At 37.2% G+C, this 15,130-nt stretch overlaps 2 protein-coding genes across 2 annotated transcripts in view; both read right to left on the bottom strand.

Moving 5' to 3' along the window:
- Positions 1-496: 496 nt before the first annotated feature.
- The window catches only part of LOC113397049 (translation initiation factor IF-2, mitochondrial), a 57,989-nt gene continuing 43,355 nt past the window's right edge, over positions 497-15,130 (bottom strand). Inside the window, exons 2-16 of the mRNA XM_026635193.2 lie at positions 14,926-15,110; positions 14,672-14,816; positions 14,447-14,567; positions 7,271-7,434; positions 6,746-6,926; positions 6,447-6,623; positions 5,692-5,741; positions 4,728-4,942; positions 3,982-4,060; positions 3,394-3,519; positions 3,033-3,258; positions 2,353-2,474; positions 1,764-1,947; positions 1,391-1,531; positions 497-1,066 (exon numbers count right to left, since the gene is read on the bottom strand). Coding sequence (XP_026490978.2) covers positions 894-1,066; positions 1,391-1,531; positions 1,764-1,947; positions 2,353-2,474; positions 3,033-3,258; positions 3,394-3,519; positions 3,982-4,060; positions 4,728-4,942; positions 5,692-5,741; positions 6,447-6,623; positions 6,746-6,926; positions 7,271-7,434; positions 14,447-14,567; positions 14,672-14,816; positions 14,926-14,951 — 2,130 coding nt within the window. The 5' untranslated portion in view covers positions 14,952-15,110 and the 3' untranslated portion in view covers positions 497-893. The remainder of the gene's footprint in view (positions 1,067-1,390; positions 1,532-1,763; positions 1,948-2,352; positions 2,475-3,032; positions 3,259-3,393; positions 3,520-3,981; positions 4,061-4,727; positions 4,943-5,691; positions 5,742-6,446; positions 6,624-6,745; positions 6,927-7,270; positions 7,435-14,446; positions 14,568-14,671; positions 14,817-14,925; positions 15,111-15,130) is intronic.
- On the bottom strand, positions 11,036-13,504 carry LOC135193817 (uncharacterized). Its single transcript, XM_064217859.1, has 2 exons — positions 11,088-13,504; positions 11,036-11,040 (listed from the first exon to the last, which is right to left on the bottom strand). Exons 1-2 carry the CDS (start codon positions 13,441-13,443, stop codon positions 11,036-11,038), a joined length of 2,361 nt encoding a protein of 786 aa, XP_064073929.1. The 5' UTR covers positions 13,444-13,504.

Raw genomic sequence — 15,130 nt, 5'->3', positions numbered from 1 at the left:
ACTATTCTTCTTCTATAATTTATTAAACTAAAAACTAAATATACTACAAATTGGCTACTTTACAGACACACAGGTCGATATCAAAATCATGTAGCTATCTCATTCTTACGCACGTACATTTCATTTCCTGTCTCGTTCAATTTACACAAATAAAATGGAAGTAAAGTTTTTTGTTCATTGATTATTTAGTCACATATAAAAATAATGACATAAAAAAAACCCCAACACAGTTGGCAGTGCGTAAAAATCAGACTCGTGTCTATTACGAATTTATACATAAGTCGGTTAACTTCTTATGCTGTAAACAATATTTTGATTTATTTACTTATGAGAAGCTGGCAATACTAAGAATAAAAAAATATTGTGCTCTTGCAAAGATCAGTGTTGCTATTAGGGTTATAGCATAGCAACTGTTGCTATCAAATATTTGTTGCGGATTGATAAATGTTGCTGTCGATAAATATATTATCGAGTATTATGCTACTGCATAGGTCCATAATACTTATTTTTTTATTTGATTTGATTTGATATCAATCCGCAACGAATATTTGACAGCAACAGTTGCTATGCTATAACCGTAATAGTACCACTGCTGTGGTAAAGAATTCTTTAAAAAAAATTTAACTATCGAATTGAGAAGAAATAAATGCGGTTTTCGTAAACTACACAACGATCAAGTTGCGTTTCGATCGAAGTGGTATCGGAACAGGGAACAGATCGAAACCGTTATATCCAATATATTAATTGCAATAGTATTGCTACAATATTAATAAACATTATATACATTAAAATCTATTACATAATGTAGTTAGGAAAATATTGTTTACAACATATGACAAATGTATTGGAATATTTAATATAACAAGCACCATTTTGGCAAAACTAAAGCCGGTCTAAAACCCGGGGTCCCAGCTGGTGGTGCTGGAGACATCGACCATCTTGTAGCACACTACTGTGTCTCCGGGCTGCATTATAAAGTTGGGGTCTTCGAAGCGCAGACCGCACTCCATATCTCGTTTTATGGTCGTTACTTCCTCTTTCAAATGTTTCATTGATGCTAGTTTACCTGAAAATGGAATAGTTAAAAATAATAACAATATAAGCCTTCGCTTGTTTTCCCGAAACATAGCAATAATTTTTCAACAAGTAACTTTGTGCAAGTAACAATGCGCCACCAACGTAGGGGACTGAGGTGTTATGTGATGAGATGTTATGTCTCGTGCATGTAGTTACACTGACTCACTCATCCTTCAAAGCAACCATTTTAAGTAAGTGTTTGGCGGTAATATTTGTTCGAATTAGGATGACGCTTCTTAGAATAAAGGCCAATTCGATCACGGTTTAGAATCCTCATTTGTGATAAAAAATGAGTAAATCGTATTCTGAATACCTTCATACACGACGTCCTGGCCTCTCACGACTCGGTACAGCGCGTTCCTCACCAGCGAGCCCTTCACACAGCGACAGCCCGCGACCGGCACCTTCTTCTTGCCCTCCGACACGTGGAACTGCTGGAGGACGTTCGCCTCGCCTGCGGGTACGGGAGTGGTCATTAGTATCTGATCCCTAAGCAATCTCTATTTTCACCCTGCTATAAATTTACGCCCGTTATAAACTGTCAGCGTATCAACTCCGAGCTAAAAGCCCTGAGATTATAATCTGGGACCTCGGGATCCGCAGCCTCGTAAGTTAGCCACTACGGCCATACTCGTCGTCCCTTGGATAAAGGGATATAAGAAAGGTCAGGCTCTATAGCGGCGCACCGAGCGGCTCCTCGTGCCGGCGGCGCGGCAGGCGCGCGCTGAGCTGGTCGCGCACGGCGTCCACCAGCTTGTAGATGACGTTGTGCTGCGCCAGCTGCACGCCGGCCGCGCGGGCGTCTCTCGCCACGCCCGGCGGACACTCCACGTTGAACGCGTAGATTATGGCGTTGAACGCTTGCGCCACCTGCGGGCCGATTGTGTCTGATTTACCTCCAAGCGGAAGGAGTCCGGAAGCCCGGCTTTTATTTGAAAACTGAGCAAACCTTACTTAGTTAGAAACTAAGTAAGTTGACAGCATGTAAGGAATAGCTAACGTCTCTTATTGCCAATGTTAATAGGAGATGGTGACCATTTAACATCAGATGGTACAATATTACAAGAAATACTTTAAATTAAAATTACTACTCCCCCATAGGTCCGATGTTATACAGAATGATTTTTTTCAATAATTATATTATTAAATATTGCTATTTAACATTAAACTCTTCAGAATTATATAAAATAGATAGACTACTATAGATACTATTAAAAGACATTTATATATTGTAGAAATCATAATCATAATAATATTATTCCATATTAGAATTACCTCGACATCATTAGGAGTGACCTGTCCCACACCGTAGCTGACGAGTTCGAGTCTCACACGTTCATGGTCGTCGTAGGTTTCCAGAATATCCAAGATAGCTTCCACCGACCCGTCCACGTCACCTAGTAGACAGAGAATAAATTATTTAATGACCCACCACTCCTGATTCGATATACAAGTGAGGTTATATCATCAGAAACAATGTTTAACTTAATTGCTACGGAAACGAGGCATTATATATTTGACGTATTTCCAATAGAAGTAGCAATTGTTTCAATACTGGAATTGTGATTCAAGTAAAGTAACAGTCTCCAAATGAGACAATGCTGAGTTAAAACCTACTCTCCCTTTAAGAAGAAGGTTTGAAGTTAGTCCACCACGCTGCTCCAATGCGTGTTGGTGGATACATGTGACAGAATATAATTGAAATTCGGTATTAGACTTCCTAACGATATTTTCATTAACAGCCAAGCACGAGATGTATTTGAAACATAAATTGAGTACTCGAAAATTCAGTGGACAAAATGCACGCGTTCGGGACACTGGGATATTTCGTTTGTTTTTTTTTATCGTGAATGAATGATAAGTAATTTAGTCATCAATCAAAAGTGCATAAATATTCGTATTCGGAGAAGGCTAGCCCTAGACAGCCAAGCGGAAGTCATCAAGTGAAAACGAACCTTTAACAATGACACTGAGCGTGGGATGGTCGTCCTCCTGTATCATCTTCTGCCGCGGCCCCTCCTGCCTGGTGCGGAACCGGCCGAGCGACCGCTTCTGTGCGAGCTTCTGTTTATATATGGCCTGGTGTTCGCTCTCCTTTATGTTTATAGCTTCTAAATCAGATTCTTGTTTTTCTTTCATTCGTTGATTGTGACGCCATCTCATCACCTCGTTTGCACGTTTCTGAACAATAAAATGTTATTATATTATTTAAATTTATTGATAATTATATTTTATATACCAATTTTTTAATCGTCTTATTTATAGCTGTATGATATTAACTCATTACAAAATAGGAAATTATTTCCACTGACTTACCTCGCTCTCGACCTCAAGCACGGTGTCGCCAGCGGAGGGCAGCTCCCGCCAGCCCATCACGAGCACGGGCGTGGCGGGAGATGCGCTCTCCACACTGAGGCCCGCACTGTTCTGTAGCACGCGCACCTGAACAACAAAACATATAGACAGTAGACATGGGATTAAATATTTTAATAATTAGTTATTTATAGACAAAATACTTTTAGCCTTGTTGATTTGTTTTGCAAAAATTAAATTTAACTAGACTGGAGGACATTTCTGGTAAATTATATATATCTATACATATAATAAAATTGGAGCGTCTGTCTGTCTGTTTGTTCCGGCTAATCTTTGAAACGACTTGTCATCTGCCAGTGCAAGTCCCGTCATAATCGGTATGACGGGACTTTCACTGGCAGATGACAATTTAATAAGGAGTAAATTAGGCTACAACAATAACTTTTTTGTTAAATTCAAATGCGCACGAATTCGCGGGCATAGCTAGTATTTACATAAAAATGTATTATTTTTGTTCCAGAACATACAGATTCAAGTATGGAAGAAAAATAGCTTTGAATACATTACACTATTCAAGTGAACATTGCCCACCTTCGCCCATCCGTTGCCAGCGACGATAACGCATCCTTTTCTCAACGTACCTCGCTGTACTAATATTGTCGCTTGCTTTCTGTTCAATTAAAAAAAAAATAGTTTTAGATCAATTTTTTCTGTTAGACATTTTAGCTAATTGGTATTCAAATCAAACTGAATACCAATTAGCTAAAATGTTTAACTATCTTTTTAGGGTATTATCCGTACCCAAAGGGTAAAACGGTACCCTATTACTAAGACTCCGCTGTATCTCATGAACCGTGATAGTTGGACAGTTGAATTTTTCACAGATGACATATTTCTTTTGCCGCTTTAACAACAAATACTAAAACAGTATAAAATAAATATTTAGGTGGGGCTCCCATAAAACAGACACGATTTTTTGACATTTTTATAGATAACAACACGAAACTCTTCGTGCGGGAGTCTGACTCGCACTTTGGCGATTTCGGTACCTCTAACAATGTGTATGCAAAGGATCGGTTGAGTAGTATGTATCGACTCTTTCACAGACATCATTTACTTAGAAACTGCCTCAGTATTACCTTCCGCTAGAGCAGCAGCAGTATTCAAAAGTGATCAGCATTATTAGGTCGGTAAATCTTTACAAATAAATACGTAAGCACGGTTAAGGCGAGTGCAACTAAGCCATTCTTAATGTTGCGTCCACACTAGCACTAGCAACTCTTCTTTTTAAATAAATGTGGTCCAAATGTAGTCAATAATTACGGTAGGTCACTGACCCAGTTCGGGGATCCACGAAGGCTTCAATGACGACCCCTTCGACGTATCCGCCTGGATCGGCCTTCAAGTCCATCAGCTGCGCCTGCAGGATGAGAGCTTCCACCAGCGTGTCGAGGTGCAGCCTCTTGAGCGCCGAGACGGCGATGGCCTGCACGTCCCCGCCCAGCGCTTCGCAGAGCAGCCCGTGTTGGGCCAGCGAGCGCAGGGTTTTGTCCTGAAAATGTTCACTGTGATTGTCGCACATCTTTGTATATATAAGTATTCCGTACGGGGGTATATAACTGAACTTCTCCTTTTTTATGAAATAGGTCACCACCGCCCATAGACAATTATTCTGTAAGAAATTTTAATCATTCCTTACATCTCCAAAGCGTCACCAACCTTGGGAACTAAGTTATTATGTCCTGTGTGACTGTAGTTACTAGGTCACTTACCCTTCAAACCGACAAACAATACAAAGTGCTGCTTGGCGGTGGAATACATGATGAGTAGGTGGTACCCACCCAGACGTGCTTGCAGAAAGCCCTACCATCAAAAAACTAAACTCACACTCTTAAACGGTTGGACCGATTTCAATGAAATTTCTTTTGTGTGTTTAAGTAAGTCCCTTAAAGGTAGGCGGCGCTGCGATCGGAAAGTAAATAAAAATCTTATTTCCCTCGTACGAAGAAGGGACGGGCGGGTAGTTTATATATAAACTTATTACATATTAAACTACTAATACACTATTTCAAAGCAACGATTCATTTTTCTTACTGGTATAATTATCTAATTTAATAACCATAAAAACTTTTCATAAGTCAATCGAAATCTTTTCAAATATCAATGTAAAAACTTATACGAACTTATTTAAACGGCTCATTACTCATATAATTATATATTAATATTATTATTATTTTGATTTTTCTAAATTTGTAAGTACATAATTAAAAATAGATAAGAATTAAATTGAGGCATACCTACAATGTTCACACCTGGCTTGTCGATTTTGTTGATTGCCACCAATATCGGAACTGAAAGGGAACAAATGCATTATATTATTAATTAATATACAAAATTATACCCACTCTGCCTTTTTTTGAGGTACATTATTTAACCAATTTAAAATGACACATCAACTGTAAGATTTTGGGTATGTCAAGAGGGTAAGATATTCTTGAAATTGATTATTAGTTATGTAATTATACACAGTTTTCAGAGAGTATCCGTTGGAGGATGTAGTATTATTACATTCTTAAGTTTAAAATAAATATTAAGACAAGATTATCATTTAAATATTTAAAGTAATAGATTTGTGATATTTCTTAATTATTTCCTAAATACTGATTTATTATTTTACTTGGTGGCAGGGCTTTAAGCAAGCCTGTCTGAGTGAGGGACACTAACAAAAACTAAACACACTAAACAAAACTTAGTTTTTTTTTACAACAAGCTACTTTATATCAATTTACTAGTTTGCGTGTATTCAGCGACCAACCGTTGGTTACAATGATTTTAGACGCATTCTCAGATTTGATAGTCTATATAGTCTAGGTATGTAAATAGTGAGGGCCGGATTTTGGGGAGGGCAACTGGGGCAACCGCCCTGAGGCCCTCACAAGAGGGGGGCTCCCACAATAGAGATTCCGACGAGTTAACAAATTGAATGTCCCCTCCTCTGTGGCTCCAGGGCCTCCAGGAGTCAACATCCGGCCCCGTGAACGACGAGAGCGACCGACCGTCGGCGGCGCGCGCCATGCGCACGGACTCCAGCGTCTGCGCCATGACGCCGTCGTCGGCCGCCACCACCAGCACCACCACGTCCGTGCACCGCGCGCCGCGCGAGCGCATGGCGCCGAACGCCGCGTGCCCCGGCGTGTCCAGGAACGTGGCGCGCTCGCCCGACGGCAGCGTCACTGCAACGGGCGCCGTGCGCCGCACGGGACTTTAGATTATGCAAACGCTATGGGTTCATTTCATTGAATAATACTTATATCAATTTCGACATCATTCATATAATACAACACTGGAAACCTACCTTCAAAAGCTCCAATATGTTGCGTTATTCCTCCAAACTCTGTATCTACAACAGATGTGTCCCTCAGAGCGTCGAGCAGTGTCGTCTTCCCGTGGTCTACATGTCCCATCACGCACACTACGGGCGGTCGGGGGCGAAGCGCCTCCGGCGGAGCAGGTGGAGCTGGTACTGCATCTTTATTCTAAATATTAAAAAACAAATAAATAACTAATTTTTCAAAAAATATTTAGTGCAGCACAGAAATGTAGTAAAATATTATTACCGTGGTATAAATGATTTTCACTTCTGATTTCTGGATATGTGTAATTTTACATTAAAAAAGTCGCAATTCTTAGTATTATAGGGAAGTTTTTGCCTTGTAGACAATTCTACTATCCATTGGCAAAGTGAATTGTTTTGTTATGAAAACTTAGCCTAGATTCAAACTCACAATATTCAATTACAACTGCACCCGCAAAACTTAAATCATTAAGACTGACCTAAATTCAATTGATTCTTATTATTATATGTTATCTTATAGCTTACCTGCTCTTTATCAATATCCTCATCAGGTCTTGCAATTATCCTGAATCTACAGCCAGATATCTTGATGACATCTCTTATTATTTGAGGATTGTGTATCACAGTGTCTTCTTTATAGTATGTGTCTGAATTTTTATCAGCAAACTCTAAGGCTTTGAAGACATGGTCTGAAAAATGTTGTAAATTAATTATACATCAGAAATAAATTCTTATAATTGTTGGCACTGAAGTATGTTTAAACTGTGTATGTTTGAAATTACTGTTAATTTTTTTTATAATTTTATTATGCAGATGACACCTGGTGGAAAATGATTATCACCATTCGGAGACATATAAATATAAGAAATATTAACCATTCCATACATCACAAAGGAACCACCAAACTGAGAAGCTAAGATGTTGCGTTCCTAATGCTTTTAGTTATACTGGCTCGCTAACCCTTTAAACAAGACCACAACAATACTAAGTTTTGTTGTTTGGTGGTAAAATATCTAATGGGTGGGTAGTATCTAATCTAACTTTGTGCAAGCCCCTCTGGCTTGAAGAAAGCTGTACCACAGATATAATATCAATTATATACTGAATATATTATAATTCAAACTCTTTCAAACATTAAACAACAAAACAAAGTATTAACTTTAAATAAAATGTTAATTGTTAAATGAAAATTTTAATAATTTTGAACAACTAGCTCAGTCAATCCCAAGGATGCTCCACTTTACTAACGTTTTACTAATAAAACTATTAGGTGCCACTGGTAACCATATTTATTCAAAAAAATCCCAAATGCTATATGCAAACAATTAGCGAATCTTGCCATCGCGATTTAGAATTATCTACAATTTGACATAACGCCATCTAGTATTTATAAGTTGAAATATGTACATTAATTACGTATACATACATCGCCCCCCAAGGGCAAAGTGCAACTTTGTCCTTTAACATAACATATATTAATAATAATATTTAATAATAAAACAAACAGAACTAATAAAAATGATAATGTTAGAATTTTAGTTCTTTGTTACAGGCAAGAAACACAACTTAGATATTGGTCTTTTTAATATTCCATTTTTAGTTTTAAGCCTAACTACTCTGACAATATTGTCTGCACCAGAATGAGTAGCTATGACTCTACCATAGAGCCAGCGACATGGAGGTAAATTATCCTCCTTTATTATAACGATGTCCCCGATATTAGTTTGAGGATTGTTATTAACAGCCCATTTATAGCGTTGTAAGAACCGATTTAAATACTCTTTTGACCACTTTCGCCAAAAGGTTTGCAACATTCTTTGAGTGTGTTGCCATCTTCTCAGACTGCTTATAGATAGTTCTTCGAAATTGTAATCCGGTGCAGTCAATAAAGGTTCTCCGATTAGAAAATGTCCAGGTGTTAGCACTTCAAAATCATTAACATCGTCGCTGATACTTGACATTGGTCGAGAATTAAGACACGCCTCCACTTGTGTTAACACTGTTATCATTTCTTCAAAAGTTAATGTTGAGTTCCCAATAACTCGTTTTAGGTGATATTTTACCGATTTAATACCGGCCTCCCACAGTCCTCCAAAGTTAGGTGAGTGAGGCGGTATAAAATGCCATTCGCAGTTATTGTGTGCTAATGATTCAGCGACTTCTCCCATATGTTTTTTCTCAAATATGCCACATTTCTTTAACTCGATTGACGCTCCAGTAAAGTTCGTTCCGTTATCACTCCATAGATGCGTACACTGGCCACGTCTTGCCACGAATCTCTTGAATGCTTGTAGAAACGCTTCGGATGTAAGATCACTTACTAACTCTAAATGTATAGCCCGTGTTGCCATACAAACGAATAAACAAATATATCCTTTGCGCGATTTATGACCTCTACCCTTGTTCGTTCTTATTAGGATCGGACCTGCGTAATCTACGCCGCAATTTTTGAAAGGTCGAGTTGGTGTTACTCGCGCTGCTGGTACCTGACCCATTAAAGGCTGTTTGGTAACGGCTGAGTTTTTAACACATATTACACATTTGCGATAATACGATTTTACAAGCTGTTTGACTCCTAATATCCAGTATTTTGACTGTATATAACTTAATGTTATTTGTGGCCCACCATGCAGCGTCTGTCTATGAGCGTCTGCTATTATAAGTTGCGCCAAATGAGACTCCTTTGGAATTAAGATAGGGTGTTTCCTGTCGAAAGTTAACGACGAAAATTCCAGCCTTCCTCCCACTCTTAATATGCCCTCGTTGTCCAGAAATGGGTTCAACATTCGGATTTTGCAGTTCTTAGGTAAGTTCTTTTTCTCTCTTATAATGCTTATTTCTTTATTAAAATTGCTGATTTGACATGTTATAATGCATATTTTTAAAGCTTCTTTTATTTCTTTAGCTGTCAGATACGACGTATTTAATTTATAATTTGATGCCTTGGAGTTATTTATAAATCGCCTACAATAAGCGACTACTCTGATTGTTCTGGTAAGGGACGAAAACTTAGTCCAGCCCAAGTTCTCTTCAGTAGCATGATGCACTTTTACAGTTTCTAATTCAGTTTCAAAATCTTTTGGTTTATGATAAATAATGGGTTCACAAGAAATGAATTTCGGCCCATGAAACCATAACTCATTATTCACCAGATCAGATGGTTTAATTCCTCGAGATGCATAATCAGCTGGATTTTCCTTCGAAGTCACATGACACCACGTCTGCGGATCTAAGCTACTTAATATTTCCGACACTCGATTTGCTACAAAAACATTCCATCTGCTTGGGTGACTATTTAGCCACGCAAGTACAATTGTGGAGTCAGTCCACGCATGAAGATTGTATTTTTCAATTTTCATGACTCTTGCAAATTCGATTATCAATCTTGTAAGCAAAACAGCTCCACATAATTCTAAACGAGGTATTGAGACCTGCTTTACTGGTGCCACCTTTGTTTTAGCAGTAACCAAAGACGTGTTGACCTTTCCTTCAGAGTCAATTACACGGATATACACTGCTGCTGCATATGCTGTTTTGGATGCGTCGCAAAATCCGTGTAATTCAACTAGATTATCATTTGACTTTATCCCCACCCATCTTGGTAAGCGAATATTGCCTAATAAAATCTGTTCTTCACGGTAAGTTAACCATTCTTGTAATAAATTTTCTGGAATTTCCTCATCCCAATCCAATCCTGCCAACCACAGCTTTTGTATCATTACCTTTGCTATGATAATGCTTGGCCCTACCCACCCAAGTGGATCGTAGAGTCGTGAAATATCAGATATAATTTTTCTTTTCGTTACAGGTTGCTGCAAATGAGGAAGGCTTACTGCGTAGCGGAAGATGTCATCACTGCGGTTCCAAGTAAGTCCCAAAATTTTTGTTATTTCATTTTCTTTTATTTTTATTTCTTCCTTTATGTCCTTTTCCCTATTTTCCTTTTGATTCATCTCCATTACTAGGCTATCATCATTGCTATTCCACTTTTGTAATGAAAACCCTGCTTTTCCCAATAGTTCGTTCATTTCCAAAAATACTTGTTTACCTTCTTCGCAGGTTTGAACTCCTGTCATAAAATCATCTACATAAAAATCGTTGAACACTCTTTCAACTGCCAATGGATAATCAGTACTATGATCACGAGCAACTTGTTGAAGAGCCTTTACTGCTAGATATGGAGCAGAAGATGTGCCAAAAGTAACTCGAGTATGCCTATAATATTTTATAGGCTCGTTTTTATTATTTCTCCACAGTATTCTCTGACAATCTGCATCTTGCCTTTCCACTTTAACCTGTCGATACATCTTTACGATGTCAGCTGACATACAAATTGGTGAACACCTCCACTGCATGATTATATGCCGCAACTCTGGCTGTAAGGTAGGTCCAACCAACAACTGATCATTGAGTGATAGGTTGTTTTTGCCTTTGCAGGAGGCATCATAAACAATTCTGACCTTCGTAGTTTCTTTATCATTTCTGATAACGGCGTGATGTGGTAAGTATATAGCCTTAGGATTATTTATATCTTCTGGTGGTACTTCTTCCATGTGATCCAGCTTAAGATATTCACTTATTACCTCCTGATATTTTGTTTTCAGAATCGGGTCCTTGCTGAACTTGACTTCTAGCGATTTAAGACGTTTTTCGGCTATGTCTCTAGATCCTGTGACTTCGGGATATCCATTTTTGAAAGGCAGCCGAACTATATACCGCCCATTGGGATCTCTTTTGGTGGTCTGAGTGAAAAGTTCTTCGCAAAGCCTTTCTTCCTCTGTAAACATGCTGGATTTTTGTTTCGGAACATCTGATTCAAGTTCCCAAAATTTCTTCAATAAATCCTCACTTTCGCAGCAATGCATTACGCTTATACGAGATGAGGGCTTGATGTTGCAGCTTACAGTACCGGACAGAATCCAGCCGAGACTGGTTGCTTGTGCTATCAGCGTTCCTTCTGGATTTTTCTTCATACCCTCCTGCAGAATTGCTCCATATACGTCCGCACCCAAGAGAAGATCGATATGATTTGAATTAAAGTACTCCGGATCAGCTAGCATTAAACCTTCAAGTTCCTGCCATTCTTTGGCTTCCACTCTTCTAGTTGACAAGAGAGAGGTTATATTCTTTAACACGTGTGCTTTTATTAAAATTTTAAAATCTGGTTTGTACCGAGACTTTATTTCCATTGTGACCATAGTCTTAGAAACTATTGCCTTATTTCCTCCCAGCCCTGCTATCTGACTGGTGAAAACAGTTTTCTTTAAACCCAAATATTGTACCGTAGATTCGGTTACAAATGAAGCCTGCGACCCCTGGTCTAGGAGCGCCCGAATGCTGTACTCATTACCATTCCTACAAATAGCCTTGACTAAAGCCGTGGCAAGTAGCACTTGTTGTTGTTTCTTACCGGCTGCAACACAAGACACCATAAAGGATGATGGAGAGGCATTCGAAGATGAGGTTGTGGTACCTTCTGAAGAATTAACAACACACTCAGTCTTGTTTACCTCAGATGAATTAGCACCCTTAGGATGCAATAGCGAATGATGAATCCGCTTGCAAATACTACACCTAACAGGTGTCCGACACTCCTTGGCAGAGTGATTGCTTCCCAAACAATTGAAGCAAACATTATTGTCATAAACAAATTTTCGACGAGATTCAACAGTTTCTTTATGGAACATTTTACATTTACTTAATTTATGACCTTCCGAACAGAACGGACATGTTACAGAACTTGCAACATGAAGTGTTTTTACTTTACAATTATTTTGAAATTTGTTTTCTGGTTTTGAAACCGGGCCCAAAAACTCGATAGCGCGAAATCTATTTGTTAAAAATTCTTTAAATTGGGTATAAGTGGGAAGTTCGTCTGACGAAATATTTGATGATACACTAAACTCCCACTGACGTCGAGACTCTGGGTCCAATTTCAAAGTAAGGATATGAATTATTAAAACATCCCAGCTATTTACATTTATGCCCAGATTTTTGAGAGTAACTAGGCAATCATTAGTGGTGTTAACTAAATCTTTTAATGCATTCGCCGACTCGAATGATATATTCTTTTGGCTAAAGAGTCGTTTCAAAACATGGTGGCAGATGTATTTTTTATTGTTATACCTTTCCTCTAGTAACTGCCAGCACCTTTCAAAATTAGACTCTTGAATTGGCATATGCCTCAAGAGTTGCTCCGCTTCACCCGCAAGATGTCCCTTCAAATAATGTAACTTTTGTACATTATCTAAGGATACATTTTGAGTTATTAATGATTTGAAAAGATCTTTAAAAGAGGCCCATTCTGAGTAAACTCCTGAAAAGGTAGGAATATTAATTTTGGGTAATTTCACCTGAGCAGCTCTTGTGCTTACATTGTCAGCTCCACTTCCACATTGTGTCATATTAAATTCTACCAACTTAGACTTTAATTCACATTTGTATTCCAAATAAATTTCCTCAGTTTCATTATATTTATCAGACGTTACATAATTTGAAGAATTTAAAATTTTAGGTTCGTAATTTCTCATTAAATCCTTATGACCACATAAGAATTCAAGCCACAATTGATCAATAGCCTCTAACTTTCCTTCTATATAAGCCTTTGTTAACCGGTCTTTAGGGCTTTTCTTAAAATTCAACCTTGATTTACACATACGCGAACATAAATCATATTGAAAGTTGATTAGAGATTCCATTTTAATAAACTAAAAATAAATTATTTCTAAGTGTTTTAGTATTACAATAGCTCAAACTGAAATCGAACATGGATTCCTAGTACATTATATTTTTGTAAAATTATTCTAAGTAAAATATACAATTTTTTCTAAATTTATTAAATACTAAGTAAATTCATAAAATATTTCTGAGTTTATATCTTCTTTTTTCAAATTAATGTAATTTTAAATGTACTCACAGTTTCACTTTTTATATTTACTTCACTCTATCCACAATACATTGATGTGAATTCCAAACTTCCTGCTTCCCTTTGGAGTAGTAGGGCTCCGATGACCACCACTCACTCCCGGTAGCTCGTAGCGCGTTGACTTCACTGGGTCTCAGTAAGGTCCTGGGCAACTACGTCGATGTATTCTTGACAGTACCGCTCCTAGGTACTCGCCAGCAGCAGCAAAGGTTCAGCCGTCAAACTTGCGGTTGTAGCGGCGATCCACCTTGCTCCGTAACCGAAGACTTGCACTTTCCTCCTGGTTAGGTCTGATGAGACACTATCCGGCTCGAAGGACCATGAACAACTAGCTCAGTCAATCCCAAGGATGCTCCACTTTACTAACGTTTTACTAATAAAACTATTAGGTGCCACTGGTAACCATATTTATTCAAAAAAATCCCAAATGCTATATGCAAACAATTAGCGAATCTTGCCATCGCGATTTAGAATTATCTACAATTTGACATAACGCCATCTAGTATTTATAAGTTGAAATATGTACATTAATTACGTATACAAATTTAAATACTAAAATTATTTTCATTTAACATATAATTATGTGTATAATAACTACAATAGTAATTAATTTTTTTTTATTATTAAATATATATATAAATATTCTATTCTCTCTAAACTATTTTATTTGTTTTATGTATAACGGAATATTTGAATTTAAAATTATTTAGTCATAGTCTTTTTGTGTTGTGATTTCAGTGTATGTATCCAAATATTAAATTATTATATATACAAACCAACATCTTTTTTCAACACATTTGCAATCTCCTGTACAGTCATGTTACGCCAAATGCCCACAACCTCAGTACCTGCTTTCGGTGCATATCTGATTACTCTTTTCCCTTGATTTTCGACAGCCTACAATAATAATAATTATTATTTATTTATAATATACTTGCTATGTAAATAGTTTTTTAAATGTTTAATATAAAATTTATTGACTAATTATTAATTTCTCTAACCTTCTCTTCTGAAGATTTTCTTTTCTTGAAACTAATGCTCGAAACTGAAAGGTGTCTTTTATTATTCCAGAGTATTTTTGTATAATCTTTTCCAGTCTCCGCTGCTTGCAGAAAATATTCATTTTTAAAATGTTTCAATGGCAACCTTGTAAAAATTAAATATAATATCAATCTTAAATGTGCATAAAAAGGTTAACATTATTAATATATGTATTTTGATACTTAATTAATGAAAATAATATAAATATACTTACCATTTTAACATAACACTTCTGAACATTGTTGTATAATAAAGGTTATCACTTGTTTTTCGTTCTTTAAGTTACTTAAGTAATAATTACAACATTTTATTTTATCAATCGCTTAACCGATGCGGCGTTTTGTTATATTTAATTTTATCATAGCTTTAACATAACATAACCTCAAATAGTAATATAACCTATAAAGCAAAAATTTACT

The sequence above is a fragment of the Vanessa tameamea genome, chromosome 19 (genome assembly GCF_037043105.1).
Source record: "Vanessa tameamea isolate UH-Manoa-2023 chromosome 19, ilVanTame1 primary haplotype, whole genome shotgun sequence".
Taxonomy (NCBI): domain Eukaryota; kingdom Metazoa; phylum Arthropoda; class Insecta; order Lepidoptera; family Nymphalidae; genus Vanessa; species Vanessa tameamea.
The sequence above is the reverse complement of the archived record's forward strand: the minus strand, read 5'-3'. Positions and strand labels throughout refer to the sequence as shown.

Excerpts from the sequence above, each read along its gene's own strand:
- LOC135193817 (XM_064217859.1), bottom strand. The coding sequence starts at position 13,443 with ATGGAATCTCTAATCAACTTTCAATATGATTTATGTTCGCGTATGTGT.